Here is a 22168-nt window from a genome sequence, read left to right as displayed (position 1 = left end):
TCAAACAGTGCAGGAATGGACCCCTCTGTTCCACTACATCCATGCTGTCTTTTTTTGCCCACCTATAGTAATGTCATTTGCCCACATTAGGATGCACTGCCTATTTTAAAGTCTCTCGAAATACCACTCAAACGTGGCAATTGCATCTGATTCCACCACCTCCTCTGGCACTGCATTCTATATGTCACCCATTCTGTTTCCCAAAAGATTTGCCCCTCAGATCCCCTTTAAAAATCCTTTTTCTCACAAACACACTCTTGTTTTTGCTATCCCCCTAATTAAAATATTTTTTTTCTTATTAATTGCTTTACTTTTTTCCTCCTCCTATTACACACTTCATTACGGAGTAGCCTTTTACAATTACCTTTTGAGTCTCTCCACCAGTTGTGTTGTGCATTCAGCTGCCGAGGTCCTAGATTCTTGTCCTAGACTCAGTTTGTGCCCTAATTGGTCTTTAAGCAATTTCTTTGACATTTTGTTGAACGTTCCAAGATGAGCTTTGAGAGATTTGTTTTTTCTTGGGTGTTTTTTTTTTTTGGGAGACTTACATTTGTTACAATTCAGGTTTGGTCACGTAATCACAGCAATAAATTTACATTATAAGGTTGGGTGGATCCAACTGTATAAATAGTTCTAACAAGATTAAATCAGCTGTGTTGGGCATTTTAATGTTTGAAATAAACACAGATATGTTGGAAATAGAAAGACTTTTCCTACAGTGTTGGCCTTCTTCCAAGGTAGCTCTGAATGCTTCCTTGTTCAAAATAATTCCTTGGGAGCTTTAAAGTGTTTCACCAATTGAAATGATGGTTATTGTGGGTTCCATGTGTCACCACTGGCACAGGGTCCATAGGTTCAACATGCAGTGGGATAGGTGGCCCAGTAACAGCGTATGGAGCCACAATGTCCAACATCAAGGCTGGATGATTCTGATTCATTTTGAGCACCGTCTCTTCTGACAGAGGTGGGTCCCCAGGTTGGTAATGTCTCTGGTTGGTCCCTTGCCACAGACTTGCAGTAGATCACACTGAACCTACTCTTACACCATTGCAGCAAAGGGGAAAGCTTTGTATTGTTGTCACAAAGGACCTCTGCGGCTTTGAATGTCACATTTGTCGGCCTCTGTCACCCCTTGAAGATGAACCTGAGAGACTGATGTCCATATGCTTCTCTGACTTTTCTCTGTGCAGCCAGGTACCCAGGAGTCCAGGCCTCCAAAACCAAAGCTAATTAAGTGGAACTTCCATCCCTTCCATCTCTCATTTCACTACTCCTCTGATTCCCTTGTTAAGTGTGGATAATCTAGTGCCACCTTCTCAGAACCACAATCAAATCCCCCCCCCCCCCCCCCCCCCCCCCCCCATTTGACTCCCCCATCTCTCTCTCTCCCCCTCACCCCCTACTGCACACTATCTCCACTTGCATTCAGTTAATTATTTTTCTCTTAGACTTTCAGCTGATGGGCATCATCCATACCGAGGACAGCCCTGAGAACACTGATTCCTGGGATGTCAGGGCTTTCATATGAAGAAAGACTGGATAGACTCGGCTTGTACTCACTAGAATTTAGAAAATTGAGGGGGGATCTTATAGAAACTTACAAAATTCTTAAGGGGTTGGACAGGCTAGATGCTGGAAGATTGTTCCCGATGTTGGGGAAGTCCAGAACAAGGGGTCATAGTTTAAGGATAAGGGGGAAATCCTTTAGGACCTAGATGAGAAAAACATTTTTCACACAGAGAGTGGTGAATCTGTGGAATTCTCTGCCAAAGAAGGTAGTTGAGGCCAGTTCATTGGCTATATTTAAGAGGGAGTTAGATGTGGCCCTTGTGGCTAAAGGGATGGAGAGAAGGCAGGTACAGGATACTGAGTTGGATGATCAGCCATGATCATATTGAATGGCGGCGCAGGCTCGAAGGGCCGAATGGCCTCCTCCTGCACCTAATTTCTATGTTTCAATGTTTCAGATAAATTTCAGATTGATATTTAGAACTGCTGAAGTGATCAAAAGGTTTGAGTTTGGTGAGCTTTGCAAACTCAACCATTCTCAGGTATTCTTACTGTACTTCGACTTTCTTGATGCCGAGGATGGAAGACCATTGCAAATAGATGGTTCAAAGAAAATGGTACAATATTGGAACCATAACATTCATGTGTTTGCATTCAATTGAAGACTTGTACTTCCATCCAACATAAGCAACATTAATCTTTCAAAACTTAAGAGTTAAAGCAACACTTCGGTTAAGCTCGATTGAGCATTCTTCCTCACGGTTAAATGCTTACATCACCATTCACATGGTTGGGGCTTTTTGAGAGCTGAGTTCTTTAAAATCGCTAACTCTGGAATTTGGGTTATCATATGTTGTATAGAACATCAGTGTTGGTTTTACCACCACACACTGTTCCATAGTTCCAGTCATCTCACCATACCCTTCTGTCAGCTGTTGCCAACATTTCTCCTGTTGGAGAAACAAAAACATTGCCAAAGTGCGCACCTCTTGTTTGAGACACCTTTTAACACAGTCCCTCTGTCCCACATTGGGTTTCCAAAACTTCAGCATCCCAGTTTATCAGCATTTGTTTGACTTTCCTGCATTCTGGGCTTCTTTGAGAGTTGCATCAGGGAAGGTTTGTTCTGACACTCTTATTTAATCATCTGTCAACTGTGAGAACTGTGTCATTGTCATTTTATCTTGCACAAGCCATGGGGCGGCATTTGCCTTGTGATGAGGTACAGATGCAAGTAAAAGGTCAGCATTTACTGCCATCTTCACGTCACCCTACCCACATTGAGTAGTGAGTTGAGCCCAAGGTTAACTTTTCCTGATCCATTGTAATGGCAAGAGATTGGCCATCTGGCTTCTCATGCGTACCCAGCCAAAGGAGAACGTCAGAGCTGATCTTTTTCCCCAGTGCTAATTCCCCTAATATCTTGTGTACAGTTTTTCAATAGACAATAGGTGCAGGAGTAGGCCATTCGGCCCTTCGAGCCAGCACCGCCATTCAATGTGATCATAGCTGATCATCCCCAATCAGTTCCCCGTTCCTGCCGTCTCTCCATATCCCCTGACTCCGTTATCTTTAAGAGCCCTATCCAGCTCTCTCTTGAAAGCATCCAGAGAACCTGCCTCTGAGGCAGAGATTTCCACACACTCACAAGTCTCTGTAAGAAAAAGTGTTTCCTCGTCTCCGTTCTAAATGGCTTACCCCTTATTCTTAAACTGTGGCCCCTGGTTCTGGACTCCCCCAACATCGGGAATATGTTTCCTGCCTCCAGCGTGTCCAAACCCTTAAAAATCTTATGTGTTTCAATAATATCTCCTCTCATCCTTCTAAACTCCAGAGTGTACAAGCCCAGCCGCTCCATTCTCTCAGCATATGACTGTTCCACCATCCCGGGAATTAACCTTGTAAACCTACGCTGCACTCCCTCAATAGCAAGAATGTCCTTCTCAAATGACAGGATCAAAACTGCACACAATACTCCATGTGTGGTCTCACTAGGCCCCTATACATCTGCAGAAGGACCTCTTTGCTCCTATACCCAACTCCTCTTGTTACGAAGGCCAACGTGCCATTTGCTTTCTTCACTGCCTGCTGTACCTGCATGCTTACTTTCATAGACTGATGAACAAGGACCCCCAGATCCCGCAGTACCCCCAGATCCCTTTTCCCAACTTGATGTCAATGTTCACAACGTTCTAGATGAGAATTTTTTCTCATCTCAGTCCTGACTTGTGGACTCTTTACTTTGAAATCGTGACTCCTGTTTCTCAACACTTCAGGCAGACATCATCCACTGTCTTTAACCTGTCAAGCCTTGAAGAATGCTTCATTGAGATGATCTTTTTTCATCTAAACTCGAGAAAGTATCAGCCAATCTGTTTACCTTTTCCCCACCGGATAAATCCCAGGAATTAATCCGGGAAACGTTATTGCAATCCTATTGCATTTACCTTCTACTTTGGTAGAGGGTTTAGATTTGTACACAATATTCCAATTGCTGTCTCCTTGTCACACAATATAATTGCGCTGACAATTTTACACAGATCCTCTTGGAAGTAAAAACAGTCCCACCATCCCAGGAATTAACCTTGTAAACCTACGCAGCACTCCCTCAATAGCAAGAATGCCCTTCCTCAAATTTGGGGACCAAAACTGCACACAATATTCCAGGTGTGGTCTCACTAGGGCTCTCTACAACTGCAGAAATGTGGTGGGGGCGGGTTTTGGTTGCGGCCTTCAATAGGTTAGTGGGTAAATATATTTTTTAAAGATTTGTAAGGCTGCAAAGAAGGGTCACTGCTTTGCAGTTATATTTTATCCAGGTGTGGGCACATTCCTAACACAGGCCTTCATTTCCTCATGCATCCCACCTAATTCTGGGTGCAAAATTCCTGACAAAACAGAGCTGGAGCTACTTTTTAATTCATCCTTTGTGGTGAAAGGGGCAAAGTTGAAAGGGGAGTTGTCGGGCAAGTTTTATTTTAGAAAAAGAGCAGATGTGCCTGGAATGTGGTTAGGGGTAGGTATGCTAGTGGTGTTTCAGAGTCTTTAAGATAGGGACACAGAAGGTAGGGAATAGAGGGATATAGATCACTTACAGGCAGAGGAGATAAGTTTAACTTGATATAATGTTCAGCACGGACACTGTGGGTCGAAGGGCCTGTTCCTGTGCTTTACTGTTCTATAGAAACATAGAAAACAGGTGCAGGAGTAGGCCATTTGGCCCTTTGAGCCAGCACCGCCATTCAATATGATCATGGCTGATCATCCAAAACAGTACACCATTCCTGTTGCCTCCCCATATCCGTTGATTCCGTTAGCCCTAAGAGCTAAATCTAACTCTCTCTTGAACACATCCAGTGAATTGGCCTCCACTGCCTTCTGTGGCAGGGAATTCCACAGATTCACAACTCTCTGGGCGAAACTGTTTTTCCTCATCTCAGTCCTAAATGGCCTACCCCTTATTCGTAAACTGTGACCCCTGGTTCTGGACTCCCCACAACATCGGAAACATTTTTCTTGCATCGGGCCTGTCCAATCCCTTAGTGTGCAAACCTGTGCTCCTTTCGTTAAACGATCCTCTTTCTTCACTTCTTGCTTCCCACCATGCAAGGAAGATACAAGAATCTTGTTACTGACTGATATTTGAAGCTCCTTCTCAGGCATGTAGCCCAGCCACAGATGTTCTTAGTCCACTTAAATATCCCTGGAGGAGTAAAATGTCTTCACCAATTTCATCATGTCACTTCACAATTTTCACTTTAGTTATCCCATTAATCATTTTAAGATTTTGCTTTATTTGTGATTCAAAATAACTACTGTCCTTTAATATATTTATTTACATTACCCGGAGCTTTTGTGCATAGATTTATTATGATAAATTTACAGTTTAAAAAACAAATCTAATTCAACATGGGCCTTGCTGCACACGAAAGCAAGACCACTGTTTGGGGCAGCTTGGTCAACGAGAGACCACTGTCTAACAGCTCGGTCAATGTAAGACCAAAGTCTGTGGCAGCGCGATCATAAGGTCATAAGGAATAGGAGTAGAATTAGGCCATTTGGCCCCATCAAGTCTACTCTGCCACTGAATCATGGCTGATCTATCTCTCCCTCCTAACCCCATTCTCCTGCCTTCTCCCCATAACCTCTGACACCCGTACTAATCAAGAATCTATCGCTGCCTTAAAAATATCCTTACTTGGCCACCATAGCTTTCTATGGCAAAGAATTCCACAGATTCACCAACCTCTGACTAAAGAAATTTCTCCTCATCTCCTTCCTAATTCTTTAATTCTGCAAGTAAGTCAAAGTAATACATGCCTACAGCTCGGTTGAAAGCAAGCAACGTGAAAAGAGAAGAAAGGAAATCTGACAACACTGTTATAGCATTCGTGGCCTGACCATTTTCATATTCAGCTGCCTGCAGGGCAAACAGCTTTTGTGTTTTTAAGTGTGTAGTTTAAGTTAATGAGGAAAAAATAAGGAATATTTACTGTTAACTCAAAAGATTTGATCATACCTTATTCCCTCGGTATAAAAAAGCACTTCCTTTCTTCATTTAGATTGTCTCCAGCTCTCCAGTTAGAAACATAGAAACATAGAAAATAGGTGCAGGAGTAGGCCATTCGGCCCTTCGAGCCTGCACCGCCATTCAATATGATCATGGCTGATCATCCAACTCAGTATCCTGTACCTGCCTTCTCTCCATACCCCCTGATCCCTTTAGCCACAAGGACTAAAGTATCTCATACAGTCATACAACATGGGAACAGACCCTTTGGCCCAATTTGCTCATGTCGATCAAAATGCCCCATCTATACTACTTCCACCTGCGTGCATTTGTATCCCTCTAACCTTTCCTATCCATATACCTGTTCAGATGTCTTTGAAATGTTGTTATAGTACCTAACTCAACAAACCCCTCTGGCATCACTCACTTGTGGCTCAATGTAATACATTCAAGTCTAATCCAGAGATTGTAGGTTCAAATTTACACCTCAGAGACTTGTTTACTCCCTCATCTTTACTATGGATGTTCAGTCACTCTACACTTCCATCGCCCACCAGGAAGGCCTTAAAGCCCTATGTTTCTTCCTCAAGTGCAGAACCATCCAATTTCCCTCTACTAACACTATTCCACCTAGCGGAGCTGGTCCTCACCCTCAACAACTTTTCCTTTGAATCCTCCCTCTTCCTCCAAGCCCAAGGCGTAGCTCCGGGCACCCGCATGGGCCCCGGCTATGCCTGCCTCTTTGTAGGGTATGTTGCACAATCCCTGTTCCAGACGTACACTGGACCTCTCCCCAAACTCTATCTCAGTTACATTGATGACTGCATCGGTGCTAGCTCCTGCACCCATGCAGAACTCTGTGAATTCATCAACTTCACAACAATTTTCATCCTGCACTCAAATTTACTTCAACCATCTCCGACACCACCCTCCCCTTTCTTGATATCAGTCTCCATCACAGGAAATAGACTATTAACTGACGTTTATTACAAACCCACTGACGCCCACAAATATCTTGACTACACTTCTTCCCACCCTGCTTCCTGCAAAGACGCTATCCCCCTTAGTCGCAACAGAGTCAGAGTCCCACTGGCCTTTACCTTCCACCCCATCAGCCATCGCATACAACACTTAATCCTCCAAAATTTCCGTCATCTCCAACGGGATCCCACCACTAGCCACATTTTCCCATCTCCACCCCTTTCCGCCTTCTGCAGAGACCGTTCCCTCTGCAATTCTCTGGTTAACTCATCCCTTCCCATCCAAACCACCCCCTCCCCAGGTCCCTTCCCCTGCAACCGCAGAAGATGCAACACCTGTCGCTACACCTCCTCCCTCAGCTCTGTCCAGGGACCCCGACAGTCCTTTCAGGTTAGGCAGAGGTTCATTTGCACATCTTCCAACCGTATCTACTGTATCTGTTGTTCAAGACGTGGACATTGGCGAGACCGAACGCAGACTGGGCGATCGCTTCGCGGAACACTTTCGCTTAGCCCGCCTGAACCAACCTGATCTTCCCTTTGGACACAAAATGCTGGATTAACTCAGCGGGTCAGGCAGCATCTCTAGAGAGAAGGAATGAGTGGCGTTTTGGGTTGAAACCCTTCTTCAGATCTCCCATCTGCTGGGTAAACATAGAAACATAAACATAGAAAATAGGTGCAGGAGTAGGCCATTCGGCCCTTTGAGCCTGCACCGCCAATCAATATGATCATGGATGATCATCCAACTCAGTATCCCGTACCTGCCTTCTCTCCATACCCACTGATCCCTTTAGCCACAAGGGCCACATCTCACTCCCTCTTAAATATAGCCAATGAACTGGCCTCAACTACCCTCTGTGGCAGAGAACCACAGATTCACCACTCTGTGTGAAAAATGTTTTTCTCATCTTGGTTCTAATTGATTTCTCCTTTATCCTTAAACTGTGATACCTTGTCCTGGACTTCCCCAACATCGGGAACAAAATTCCTGCATGTAGCCTGTCCAACCCCTTGAGAATTTTGTAAGATTCTATAAGATCCCACCTCAATCTTCTAAATTCTAGCGAGTACAAGCCGAGTCTATCCAGTCTTTCTTCATATGAAAGTCCTGACATCCCAGGAATCAGTCTGGTGAACTCCCTCCATGGCAAGAATGTCTTTCCTCAGAATAGGAGACCAAATCTGTACGCAATACTCCAGGTGTGGTCTCACCAAGACCCTGTACAACTGCAGTAGAACCTCCCTGCTCCTATACTCAAAACCTTTTGCTATGAATGCTAACATACCATTCGCCTTCTTCATTGCTTGCCGGTACTTTAATTCTCCTTCACATTCCTACACGGACCTTTATGTCCCAGGTCTCCTCAATTGTCAGAGTGAAGCTAAACGCAAATTGGAGGAACAGCATCTCATTTGGGCACCTTACAGCCCAGTGGTATGATTATTGATTTCTCTGACATCAGGTAGCCCCGGCATTCCCTCTCTCTACCCCTCCCCCACCCAAGTCTCACTGGCATCTCATTTTCACCCTACAAACAGCTTACAATGGGCTGTTTCCTTTATCATCGTTACTTTTTTGCATATCTTTCATTTATTGTTCTTTATCTCTCCATATCACCCTCTATATCTCTTGTTTCCCTTATCCCTAACCAGTCTGAAGAAGGGTCTCAACCCGAACTGTCACGCATTCCTCTTCTCCAGAGATGCTGCCTATCCCACTAAGTTATTCAAGCTTTTTGTGTCTGCTTCAGTGTAGAACTGACTGTGGCTAAACGCAAATTGGAGGAACAGCATCTCATATGTCGCTTGGGCAGCTCGTGCTTGAAGGAAGACAAATCTCCAGGGCCTGATCAGATATATCCAAGGACATTGCGGGAAACTAGAATGGAAATTGCGGGAGCCCTGGTTTAAATTTACGAGTCGTCCTTACATACAGGAGAGGTGCAAGAGGTCTGGAGGGTGGCAAATGTTGTGCCTCTTTTCAAGAAGGGCTGCAGGAAAAATGCTGGGAACTATAGGCCGGTGACCTTAACATCTGTAGTTGGTAAGTTACTGGAGAGTATTCTGAGGGATAGGATATACAAGCATTTGGATGAGCAAGGGCTGATTTGGGAGAGTCAGCATGGTTTTGTATGTGGAAGGTCGTGTTTCACAAATCTGATTGATTGTTTTCAAGACGTGACCAAGAAGGTTGATGAGGGCGGCGTTGGAGATGTTGCATACATGGACTTCAGTGAGGCATTCAACAAGGTTCAGGATGGTAGGCTGTTCTGGAAGGTTAGATCACATGGGATTCAAGGAGAGATAGCTGAATGGATAGCAAATTGGCTTCATGGAAGGAAGCAGAGGGTGATGGTGGAAGGTTGCTTCTTGAACATACAGGGCAAGATTAGCAAGTTTGCTGATGATACAAAAGTTAGTGGTTTTGCAGATAGTGAAGATGGTTGTGAAAGATTGCAGCAGGACCTGGATCGATTGGCCAGGTGGGTGGAGGAATGGTTTATGGAATTTAATAAAGAAAAGTGTGAGGAGTTGCATTTTGGGAGGTCGAACAAGGGCAGGATCTACACAGTAAATGGTCGGCCTCTGGGTAGTGCTGTAGAGCAGAGGGATCTAGGAGTGCAGGCGCATGGTTCCTTGAAGATTGTGTCCCAGGTAGATAAGGTGGTCAAAAAGGTTTTTGGCACTTTGACCTTCATCAGTCAGAGTATTGAGTACAGAAGTTGGGAGGTCGTGTTGCAGTTGTATAAGACGTTGGTGAGACCGCATTTAGAATATTATGTTCAGTTCTGGGCACCATGTTATAGGAAAGATATTGTCAAGCTTGAAAGTGTTCAGAGGATGTTGTCAGGACTAGAGGGTGTGAGCTATAGGGAGAGGTTGAGTAGGCTGGATCTCTATTCCATGGAGCACAGGAGGATGAGGGGAGATCTTGTAGAGGCATACAAAATCATGAGAGGAATAGATCAGGTAGATGCCCATAGTCTTTTACCCAGAGTAGGGGAATCGAAGACCAGAGGGCATAGGTTCAAGGTGGGGGAAAAAATTTAATAAGAATCCGAGGGGTAACATTTTCACGGTGGGTGTATGGAACAAGTTGGCAGAGGAGGTAATTGAGGTTGGGACTATCCCATCGTTTAAGGAACAGTTGGACAGGTACATGGCTAGGAAAGGTTTGGAGGGATATGGACTAAGCGCAGGCAAGAGGGGCTAGTGTAGCTGGGACATTGTTGGCCGGTGTGGGCGAGTTGGGCTGAAGGGCCTGTTTCCACACTGTATCACTCTATGACTATGACTAGTCTGAGGAAGGGTCTCGACCTGAAACGACACCCACTCCTTCTCTCCAGAGATGCTGCCTGTCCCACTGAGTTACTCCAGCATTTTGTGTCTATCTTTGTGCACTGGAGGTGCTGTCCTTAAGGTGAAACATCAACCTGAGGCCATGTGAGGTGTACATGGATAGAAGAAGGTTGGGCTTGTTCTCATATTTATCTAATCACTATTGTTTCTCTCCCTTGCTCTTTACTTTAATGGCAAAGGCATTTCTTACATTGCAGCTGTGACTATACGTGCAGCTGTGACCTACTTCACTTGGTTGCTCTGTCCCTCAGTCTGTCCCACTAGTCTGAGTGCAAGGTTCTCACCTCTCTCTGTGGTATATGAGTTACTCCAGCATTTTGTGTCATCTTTGTGCACTGGAGGTGCTCCTAGGTGAAACATCAACCTGGGGGGGTGTACATGGGCAGAAGAAGTGGGACTCATCTCATATATCTAATCACAATTGTAAAGCACGGAAACAGGCCAAAGGCGACCCTTCTAGTCATTGCAGAACACGTATACGTCCCCTAGTCCCTACTTCACCTGCGATCAGACCATAACCCTCCATACCTTTCCCGTCCATATAACTATCCAATTTATTTATTTATTTATTTATTTTTTGGTGTTTTGGTTGAGGCCAGTTCATTGGCTATATTTAAGAGGGAGTTAGATGTGGCCCTTGTGGCTAATGGGATCAGGGGGTATGGAGAGAAGGCAGGTACAGGATACTGTGTTGGAGGATCAGCCATAATCATATTGAATGGCGGTGCAGGCTCGAAGGGCCGAATGGCCTACTCCTGCACCTATTTTCTATGTTTCTATGTTTCTATGTAAAAACTAGAAAATCTCAGCAGGACAGGCAGCATCTCTGGAGAGAAAGAATGGGTGATGTTTCGGGTCTAGACCTTCAGACTGAAGAGGTTTAAAACCAGCCAAAAAACATAATAACTGGAGATGTGTGTCATCCAAGTAATGTCAGAAATCAGAATCATCTGTTCATCTTTATTGACGTGTCACCATAATAAGAGTTGCTGCCTTATGCCCCTGTCCCACTTAGGAAACCTGAACGGAATCCTCTGGTGAACTTGCGCCCCACCCAAGGTTTCCAAGAGGTTCCCGGAGGTTTTGGTCACTTTCCCTAATGGTCGAAAGTGGTTTCCGCATAGTCGAGGCTTCTTCTATGTTCCTTCGATTATTTCAACAAAATCAAAACCGGCCTCGTTGCTGTTTGCCGTTTGGTCGAAGTCAGCGGAGTGGGGCCGCTATTTACTTACAGGCAGTCGAAGGCCATCTCCTTTGCTGACCGGACATTTTGATTGGCTTATTGGAGTTTTCAGGACCTAGAAGATCCGCCGGAAGGTGAAATGCCCGCTAAATTTTATTAAACTTGTTAAAACCAAAGATCTTATAGCAAGCAAGATAGATCACTCGACGAAAAAGAAGTAGTACGGTCATGGGCAGATTCATGGGTAATCTTCGGCCCCATTTGCGTAACCGGCTTCCGTCTCCGCACCAAAGATTCAATAGGATACTAGTGCGGAGATGGAAGCCGGTTACGGAAATATCCTCGTAAAAATAAAAGTTATTTGGGAAAAATCTTGTCCTCATTTTCAGAATTATAATTTATTAACACAAACTGTTCCCCCGCAACGCTGATTACACTGCGAGTCGGGTTACTAAAATGGATGAAAAAAAGGCCCACGTTCTGCTCCATTGCATACTACTCGTCAGCCCAATGCATTTAGAAAGAGTGGTATATCTTGCTTGCTATAGGATCTTTGCTTAAAACTTTCTCCTCCCTTGTCCCCCCCTTGTCCCCCCTTGTGTCCCCCCCTTGTCCCCCCCTTGTCCCCCCCTGTCCCCCCTTGTTTGTCCCCCCTTGTTTTTCCCCCCTTGTCCCCCCTGTCCCCCCTGTCCCCCCCCTTTTCCTTGTCCCCCCTTGTCCCCCCTTGTCCCCCCTTGTCCCCCCTTGTCCCCCCTGTCCCCCCCTTGTCCCCCTTGTCCCCCCCCCCCTGGTCCCCCTTTTGTCCCCCCCCCCTTCCCCCCTTGCTCCCCCCCCCTTGTCCCCCCTTCTCCCCTTCTCTCCCCCCATTGTCTCTCCCCCCTCTTCCCTTCTCCCCCTTCTCTCCCCCTCCCGCGCTCTCTAAAGGACTTACTGTACTCTGTGGCAGCCGTTTACCTTCCTCATCATCGACCAGAACAGAGATGGAAGTCCAACTAGCCTTGTTTATCCTGTTTTGTTTCTCTCTATATATATATGCATAACAGCATGAATTATACTCTGATTTCCATACATGAATATAGCCATTCATGTGCTGCACGTGTTGATCAGAGCCTGGGCTCTACTGTGGAATGTAATTAGGAATGTAATTTTGCCTTACCTTATTCATACCTAATCCAATTTAAAGCATAAATGTTGCATTCAAGTGTAAGTTAAATGATCCATTACAGTATGCACCAGATTGTACAATTTCAAGCTGAAAAATGCGAAAGCTCCCTACCGTGGGAGTGGGGACCACCCTCCACCCCTCAGTCGCTACGCTCCCTTGCAATTTCTCACTCTCAACTCGCACCCAATGTTGCCGGGCTTGATTGTGGTTTACGTTATTGAACCAGCTGCCATAAATTAATATGAATCGAATTGTGGCAATTGTTTTTTTTTTACATAATTAAATTATTAAGTACACTTCAATGGTCGTAACCATGGGGCAACTGGATTGTTGGAATAATCTATCTAGTCTTTGAAAGTTCTTTGGGGAAAAAGCGTTTCCATTCTTATCTGAGCTGGCCTGTCTATGATTCTAGATTCACTGCTGTGGGTGACACCACATTGCTACATTTGTACAGGATGGAGAATAATTAACAAATTTCCCTCTGCAAAATCCTCCAATTCAGGATAGGGGAACCAGTACGTGTGACTCCCCCTCGGACAAATATCCCAAGTATCAAAGCACTGATTACCTTGAACCAGTTCAGATGTTTGGCCACACCAGACTTCCGGGCCAACAGAATAAAATGGGATTCATGTAAGATTAGTTTAAAAGGGTTGAATACGGAATGATTGGCAACGGCGCCCACACATGTGCTGTATGACTCAATTACACGCCAATCTCTGTCATAGTAATCACTTACCAGGAGAACTGAGAAAATATTTCAAGTAGACTCTCAACATCAGCTCCGTGCTAAAGTAAAAACAAGATCGTCACTGACTCATGTGTAATTCTGAACCAAGACTACTCAAAAAGGTGGAGCAGCATCTGGCAAAGTACCAAGCTCTTTGTGTCTCACTGTGAGGTGGATGAAGCCAAGCAGAAAACTGCAGTGCAAGCACTAAATAGTCTAAACTCCAGCATTTTCCTAACATATCCCATCTCTAGGGGCTGCACAGTGGCACAGCAGCAGAGTTGCTGGGTTTTCTCCGGGTGCACCAGTTTTCCTCCCACATTCCACATTATAGATTAATTTCTGTAAATTGCCCCTAGTGTATAGGATGCAAAACTGGGATGGCAGAAAACTAGTATACGGGTGATTGTTGGTCAGCACGGACTGGGTGGGCTGAAGTGTCTGTTTCCACACTGTATCTCTAAAACAAAAACTACTTCGGAGCATTCTGAGGTCATGCAAGGACCTCTATAAATGCAAGCCACTCCTGCTTACTTTGCTTGTCCAATGCAGAACCAAGCCACACCTTGACCTCATACAAATGACCTCATACTGTTAGTTATCAGTCAGTAAAATTGTTCATTTTATTTTCCCAGCTGAGAACAGAAAGCTGCAATGCAATTGTCTTCGGTTGTTGATAAAAGTAATCTGGTTAGGTCATCAGAGAGTAAAATTGGTCATGCCATTGACCTAAGCAAATATTTATTCCTTATGCCCCTGTCCCACTTAGGAAACCTGCACGGAAACCTCTGGAGACTTTGCGCCCCACCCAAGGTTTCCGTGCGGTTCCCAGAGGTTGCAGGTGGTTGCCGGAGGTTATAGGTAGTGGAAGCAGATAGGGAGACTGACAAAAACCTCCGGGAACCGCATGGAAACCTTGGCTGGGGCGCAAAGTCTACAGAGGTTTCCGCTCAGGTTTCCTAAGTGGGACAGGGGCATATTAGGGAATGAGTGCATTGCAAAAATGAATTATTTGGTTCTGCATGTCAAGAAGCAGCAAGATATTTGATCACAAATTGAAAAGACTTCATCCCTTCCAATATCAAATTCCTGAACTAATCCTCTCTTTTATAGCCCCTTCCCAACGGTACTGATGGGCCTGTCCCACTTAGGCGATTTTTCAGGCGACTGCCGGCGACTGTTAAGTTGCCTGCAATCGCCTGAAAAACTGGCAACTGGAACGGCGACTGGCAGAGTGGAACGCACACACACAGACTGCACACACACAATACATTTTGTTGTCTCTGTACTGTACACTGACAATGACAATTAAAATTGATTCTGATTCTGAGACACAGACACATGCACACGCACACGCGCACACACACACACACACAGACACACGCACACGCACACAAACACATCGCAAGTGGGGGACAGTGCAAGTGGGGGAGCGCTGTCTGAAATTCACACGGTGAAAAGCCAAGGTGATATAGATGCACACCGCGATGAACAGGAAGATTGGCGCTGTAATTAAGAGGGCTAAAGCACAGTGTATAACAAGTCATTTAAAAGAGGGGGGGTGGAGAGAAGGAGTGAAGACAACTTTTAAGAAGCCAGAGATACACGGCCGTGAAGGTCGGCGGACATTTAACATTACCGGTCGGTTATCCTTGGATCTGAAAACTACTGCTTTCGGTTTTTTTCCCCAATGAAATTCACTGGTCCGGCACCAGCTACAACCTACAAGAATCTACGAGAACCTTCGACCTCCTGGCGACCCACCAGGACCTCCTGCCGACCCACCTACGGCACGAGAATTCTCACTACTCTCCATGGCGGCTTCATTCTAGTCGCCGCTGATTATTCAACATGTTGAAAAATTCATGAAGCCGTGACCAGTTACCAGAATGTGGGAACTCCTCACGACCATGAAGGCGACTCCCCAGCAACCACCCGCAGACATGTGGTGACTGCATAGTCCCCTGCAGTCGCCTAAAGAGTCGCCCACGTGGGACAGGCCCATTACTCTTAACTACATTCGATTATTTCTCTATTGCCCTTTAGTATTTTTTTTGCAATACTTCAGATTGTGCCACAATCTCTGCACCATTCTACTATTGCATTTGTCATATTTATTTTTCTATCATGACCATGTGCATTGTTTACTCTGTGACCTTCACATCAATGAGGAATTTAATTGCTCCCTGATGTATATGACATTATACTGATCGGAAACTAAAGATCAGGCTTACTTTATGTTCAAAGCACACAATCTTTATTCCCCAAAATGGGTCATATCCAAGGTTAAAATGCAAAAGATAACTGGGATGAGAGTTAAACCCGTCCACCAAACCCGTCCATCAATTGTTGGTTGGGAGATGGGCCCTCTGTGGAGCAATTAGTTGGTTCGTTAAAGTACTATAACGAGACTTCCTGCTTTCATTTAACAGAGAACAATGCAGCACAGGAACAGGCCCTTAAATCCACAATGTATGTGCCACACACATACTTGCTTAAACTAATCCCTTCTGCCTGCATGTGCTCCATATCCCTCCATTCCCTGCATTAAAAAAAAACCTCTTAAACACCACTGATGTGCCTGTTTCCACGACCCCTGGTAGCTACCACACTCTGTGTGTGACACTTGCTCCACACATCTCCTTCCCTCTCTCATATTATAGCTTTGTCCTCTAATATTTGACATTTCCATACTCGGGGGGGGGGGGAAGTTCTGATTGTCTACTATAATACGTATCTCATAATTTGATATACTTCTATCATTTCTCCCTTCAACCTTCAATGCTCCAGAGAATCCAATAGCTCATATCCTCTGTGAAGCTCATACCCCCAGCAGTTATCAGGCAACTTAGCCATCCTATCACCAACTAGAGAGCGATCCTGACCTACCATCTACCTCTTTTGAGGCCCTCTGTCTATCATTTATCGGACTTTGCCGGACTTTATCTTGCACTAAATGTTATTCCCTCTATCCTGTATCTCTACACTATTGATGGCTTGATTTTAATCATGCATAGTCCTTTCACTGACTGCATAAATAAAACTTTTCACTATAGCTTGCTACACATTGCAATGAACTACACTAAATTAAACTAATCCACGCAGCATCCTGATAAACCTCTCTTTCACCCTCTCAAACGCTTCTACCTTCATCCTGTATTTTGACAGGTGTCCTCTTTATAATCTCATATAAAACAGAGAACATGTACATGCTGGTTAATACACAAAAGGACTCTAAGTGCAGAGCAACTCTGCAGATCAGGCTGCATCTCTGGACAACATGCACAGGTGGCATTTCGGGTTGAGACCCTTCTTCAGACTATTTTTAGTTTATTTTATTGTCATGTGTACTGAGGTACAGTGAAAAGCTTTTGTTGCATGCTAACCAGTCAGCAGAAAGACAACACATTATTACAATTGACCCATTTACAGTGTATAGTTACACAATAAGGGAATAACATTTACGCAAGGTAAAGCCAGCAAAGTCCGATCAAGGATAGTCCAAAGGTCACCAAAGAGGTAGATAGTAGTTCAGCACTGCTCTCTGGTTGTGGTAGGATGATTCAGTTACCTGATAACAGCTGGGAAGAAACTGTCCCTGAATCTTTGGACTTCTATACCTTTTGCCAAATGGGGGAAAATGGAGGAGGACTGGCCCAAATTGTGTGCCTTCCACCACAGTGATGAATGCTGTGGTGGATGTTTATGTTAAATTTTTATTGTGTTTTTGTGTGTGTTCTTTATAATTGTACCGCTGCTGACATATTCATTTCAATGTGACAAATAAACCGTATTGTATTGTATTGTATTGAGAAGAGGAAGTGGCCAGGGTGCAACTTGTCCTTGATTATGCCGCTGGCCTTGCCAAAGCAAAGTGAAGTATAAATGGAGTCAGTAGAAGGAAGGTTGGTGTGTGTGATGGTCTGGGCTGCGTCCACAATTCGCTGCAATTTCTTGAGATCTTGGATGGAGTTGTTCCTAAAACCAAACTGTGAAGCATCCTGATAAAAATGCTTTTGATGGTGCATCTGCAATTGGAGGGGACATGCCAAATATCCTAAACCTTCTAACGAAGTCGAGGCGTTGGTGTGCTTTCTTGGCCGTTGCTTCAATATGGGTGGTCCAGGAGAAGTTGTTGGCGATATTGACTCCTAGGAATTCAAAGTTTTCAACCATCTCTACTTGGTCGCCGTCAATGCAAACTGGTGCAAACTTTGTCATGTTCTCCAGAGATGCAGCCTGACCTGCCGAGTTACTGCAGCATGTTGGGTCCTTTTGTGCAGATGGGCCTCTCGGGTCTTGGAAGAACTCAGTAGTTGGAAGAAGTTGTAATGGACCAAATCCTTGAGGGAAGTGCCGTTCTTCCACTGCTCGTGAGCCAGGAGGAGCTGTTCTTCCAAGCTCAACTAGCTACCCAGTAAATGTTGGCACCACCTCTGCCCCTGTCCCACTTAGGAAACCTGAACAGAAACCCCTGGAGACTTTGCGCCCCACCCAAGGTTTCCGTGCGATTCCCGGAGGTTCCCGGATGTTTTTGTCAGTCTCCCTACCTGCTTCCACTACCTGCAACCTCCAGCAACCACCCGCAACCTCCGGGAACCGCCCAGAACCTTGGGTGGGGAGCAAAGTCTCCAGAGGTTTCCATTCAGGTTTCCTAAGTGTGACACTTCCCACAATGCGTTGCTCTTCACCATCACATCTAACTGCATTGTGCCCGTCCCTCCTGTACTGGTTGTACTAATTTATGCTCATACACAGCTGTTGAATGCAAATTTTATTTGTTCAGTTCTAACTCAAATGTCATATTGCTGTTGGGCCAACCAATGAGGCTCCGTAATCGCCAGCCAAAAGATATGACTGGCAGCTCCAGGATAGGTTTCGCCCTGCGATGGATGTACTCTGGTTTCACATCATATTTTCTTTGTGGGAAGTACTTTATTTCAGTTTGGTGCTGGCCCTCCCACCCAATCATTGGCAGGCACCAGAGATTCAGTATAAAGGCAAGCTCCAGTGTGGTGACAGGCAGTCGCACAAGTCCTGTCCTGCCCTCTGATAGTTTGTTGCTTCCGTGCAAATGAACTTGACATTTTATTGAGAGTGATTAATGGAGCAGGTAAGAGACTTTCCTATGCAGTCAATGCAATTAAACTAATTTAAATGATCGTGAGAACGGAAGGTTTTGTTAATTGCTATTTAACACGCTTACCAAATCCATGTGGGGCAACAAAATATAACCTGGATCCTATAGATTTTCTTTTATTCAGTAATATTCGTAAAAAGACCTAACCTTAATTTGTGTCGATGTCGCCCCAAGATGGTTTAACAGCTAACAAAAGATCAGTTGTCGTCTCCCTTTCAAACTTTTAGAAATATTTGTACATGTGTTAATTTTGGAAATTAAGGTGAAAACATTTTCTATATTTGATTCCTGACAATAATTATGTGTATTCTTTCTGCTTCTGCTCTTTGAAGACATGGTGGTTTACTGCTTCTTAATTAAGCCTTTGTGTAAATCATTGTTTTGGAATTCTGAATGTAAACATCTGAAAACACAAAGGCATCATCAAATGCTTTCGCATCCCTGCCCTGAACACTGAGGTTTTTCAAAAGAAACGTTAGGAATCGTTTTGATATGGAAATTCCACTCAAAAGCTGCTTTGGTTTATTTTTGAAATTGTTTTGTCTGAACAAAGGCAGAAAACAACGGGTTTAACGTTGCCAGATTTCTTAGCTTTTTCCAAGGATGCCGCCAAATACTTGACCACTGAGATGTGGAGGATGTTGGTCAGAAGTTTTGATGGAGCAGCTGAAGGGGGGAGAGAGAGATAGACACAAGAAGAGGTTACGGAAGGGAGTTTCAGAGGTTAGGACCTAGGTGGCTGAAAACATATTGAGCAATGGTGGAGCAAGTTAGGAGGAGAGAGAGGGACAGAAAGAGAGTTAAATTAAAGGAATTGAGATGCAGTGAAATTACAGAAATAGAAAGGAATGAGTGTGGAAACTAAATTTAGAGCTTTAAAATTGAGTTGTTGCTTGACTAGGAGCTATCGTAGGTCACAAAGTGTGGAAGTGATGTGTGGGAATGTGAGCAACTAAGTTGTGGATTACTTCAAAGTAATGGAGGGTTGTGTTCGGGAGGTTTGCAAGAGGGTGTGTTGGAGTGATCGCATGTAGGGGTTTGGAGAGCTTAGATCTGGAAAAGAGCTTGGGCAGGGATAGATTCACCAGGTTGTGAAGGTGTACATAACTGCTCTTTGTGATGGCAGAGCTGCAGAGATTAGAAGGGAAAATATGGAGCACAAAATGTCACTTGCAAACAAGGGCATTTTGTGAGTGTTTTAAGGGTGTGGGCAAGTTGGGCCGAAGGGCCTGTTTCCACACTGTATGACAATGAATCTAAGAGGGTAACGAGAGAAACAGGAAGGCGCTTTGGAGTTATCAGGCCAAATAATGCATGGTATCAGGGGACATTGGTGAGGTCTTATATGAATATTTCTCACCATGGAGAAGGGCATCATGTTTAGAGAACGCAGGAGGGAGGCAGTGAAGTCCAGGTGCACATCATCTTCAGGAAGGATGAGACATTTAGACATTTAGACATCTTAGCGGGCCTATAGTTAAATGATTTTAAGGTATGGTGAGAGCTAGCATACATAAGATGCAATGGGCACATAGGAGGTCAATGTCAGTGTCAGAGTAACTGCAAGCCAGATGATTGGGAAACTTTCATAGGACAACAGAAGGAAACAAAACGGGCAATACGGGCTGAAAAGATGAAGTACGAGGGGAAGCTGGCCAGGAATATAAAGAAGTACAGTAAAAGCTTCTTTAGATATGTTAAGGGAAAAAGAGTAGCAAAGTCAAATGTGGGTCCCTTGAAGGCAGACATGGGTGGAATTATTATGGGCAACAAAGAAATGGCAGAAGAGTTGAATAGGTACTTTGGATCTGTCTTCATTGAGGAAGACACAAACAATCTCCCAGATTTATTAATGATTTGGAAGAGCGAATTAGGAGCAACACTAGCAAGTTTGCGGATGACACAAAGCTGGGTGGCAGTGTGAACTGTGAAGAGGATGTTAGGAGGTTGCAGGGTGACCTGGACAGGTTGAGTGAGTGGGCAGATGCAGTATAATATAGATAAATGTGTGGTTATCCACTTTGTCGGCAAAATCAAGGGGGCAGATTATTATCTCAATGGGTTTAGGTTAGGTAAGGGGGAGGTGCAGCGAGACCTGGGCATCCTTGTACACCGGTCACTGAAAGTTGGCGTGCAGGTACGGCAGGCAGTGAAGAAAGCTAATGGAATGTTGGCCTTCATTACATGAGGATTTCAGTATAGGAGTAAAGAGGTTCTTCTGCAGAGAAAAAACGTTTTCACCCAGAGAGATCATTGTGAATTTATCTTCTGGAATTTTTTGAGGAGGGCAAAATGGAGGCCAAGCCATGGAGGGGATTTAAGAAAGTAGTGTTAGATAGACTTTCAGAGGGGCTAGATAAGGTCAAGGGAGACTGGGGACTAAAATTAGAGCACATGGGGTAGGATGTTGACATGGATAGAGCCATGATCACAGACGAATGGCGGAGTAGCTGGGTCCTTTTCGAAGGGCCGAATGGCCTCCTCCTGCACAACTATTTTCTATGTTTCTAATTTTTCTTTGACACAAAAGCCAGTTCTATTTCATCCTATTTTTGCTTTCATGATTACCTTCCTAAGTGTACTCCTACACTTCTTGTACTCATGGATGGATTTATTTGATCTAAACTCTCTAAATCTGATGTTTGCCTCCTTTTCCTGAGCAGAGCCTCAATCTTTAATCCCAAGTGTTATCTGGGATCAAATGCGACACAAGAATTGCCCATTGCACAATTCCCTCTCAGAAGGCCAATACTGGCAAAGCTTAAATTAAAAATACAAATCAAGATCTAAACTGTGGACAAATATAGACTTTTTTAAAAAGTCAATAACAATTTGCAATATTTCTGTACCAATATCTATCTATCTATCTATCTATCTATCTATCTATCTATCTATCTATCTATCTATCTATCTATCTATCTATTATTATATAAAACTCTGTGGCTGCCGCCTGCCGTCCGGCTGCCTTTCTGCCTTTTGATTCATTCCATCGTGTGATGTCACAATGCCCAATACTCGCAGATGTCCAGTCGGAATGGCCGATGCTTGCAGATGGACAATTGGAATGGATCCATTTACATGGCGGCTGCTGGCTCGAAGCATGCTGTTTCCTTTGATTCCTTGCCACGCCGAATCCTCCTGCACAATCGCCGAGATCTTTTCTATTTTTCTAGAGATTTCACTTTTCTTTCTAAGTATCCACTCCTCAGGGGTGATTCTCGTTATGTTTATGCCACATTTTTCATTAAATCCTTCTTCCCCCCATTGGCTATACTCACTCAGGGAGTTAGATGTCGCCCCTGCTGGCCAGGGACCATAATGGAGAGCTGGCGCCCGCATCTCGCCTCAAAGACGCCATTTAAAACCAATGCCGCTGAGTTGGAGGGCCGAATGTCTCCCGTGGGGGCTACGGGTAGGGAACGGCTGCGTTGAAGGGCCGAGACCCAACGGATCCTGCACCCTTTTTCTAGTATATATATAAAATCTGTGGCTGCCTTGCCTGCCGTCCGGCTTTCATCCTGCCTTTCTTCCTTTTGATTCCTAAATGTACTCCTTCCTGTCATCTTCTCATGGACACTTCAAAAC

General features: G+C 44.6%; 1 protein-coding gene across 5 annotated transcripts in view; it reads left to right on the top strand.

The window, feature by feature from the left end:
* Positions 1 to 22168, top strand: part of LOC129707370 (sickle tail protein homolog) — a 171373-nt gene that overhangs the window by 40004 nt on the left and 109201 nt on the right. Inside the window, exon 1 of one of the 5 annotated variants that reach the window (XM_055652373.1) lies at positions 18533 to 18556. The exons of the other annotated variants lie outside the window; for them this stretch is intronic. Coding sequence (XP_055508348.1) covers positions 18548 to 18556 — 9 coding nt within the window. The 5' untranslated portion in view covers positions 18533 to 18547. Of the gene's footprint in view, positions 1 to 18532; positions 18557 to 22168 lie in introns of those variants that run through there. 5 annotated transcript variants of the gene reach the window in all.

The sequence above is a fragment of the Leucoraja erinacea genome, chromosome 2 (genome assembly GCF_028641065.1).
Source record: "Leucoraja erinacea ecotype New England chromosome 2, Leri_hhj_1, whole genome shotgun sequence".
Classification (NCBI taxonomy): domain Eukaryota; kingdom Metazoa; phylum Chordata; class Chondrichthyes; order Rajiformes; family Rajidae; genus Leucoraja; species Leucoraja erinaceus.
Note: the sequence above shows the minus strand (reverse complement) of the source record. Positions and strands in the feature narration are given on the sequence as shown.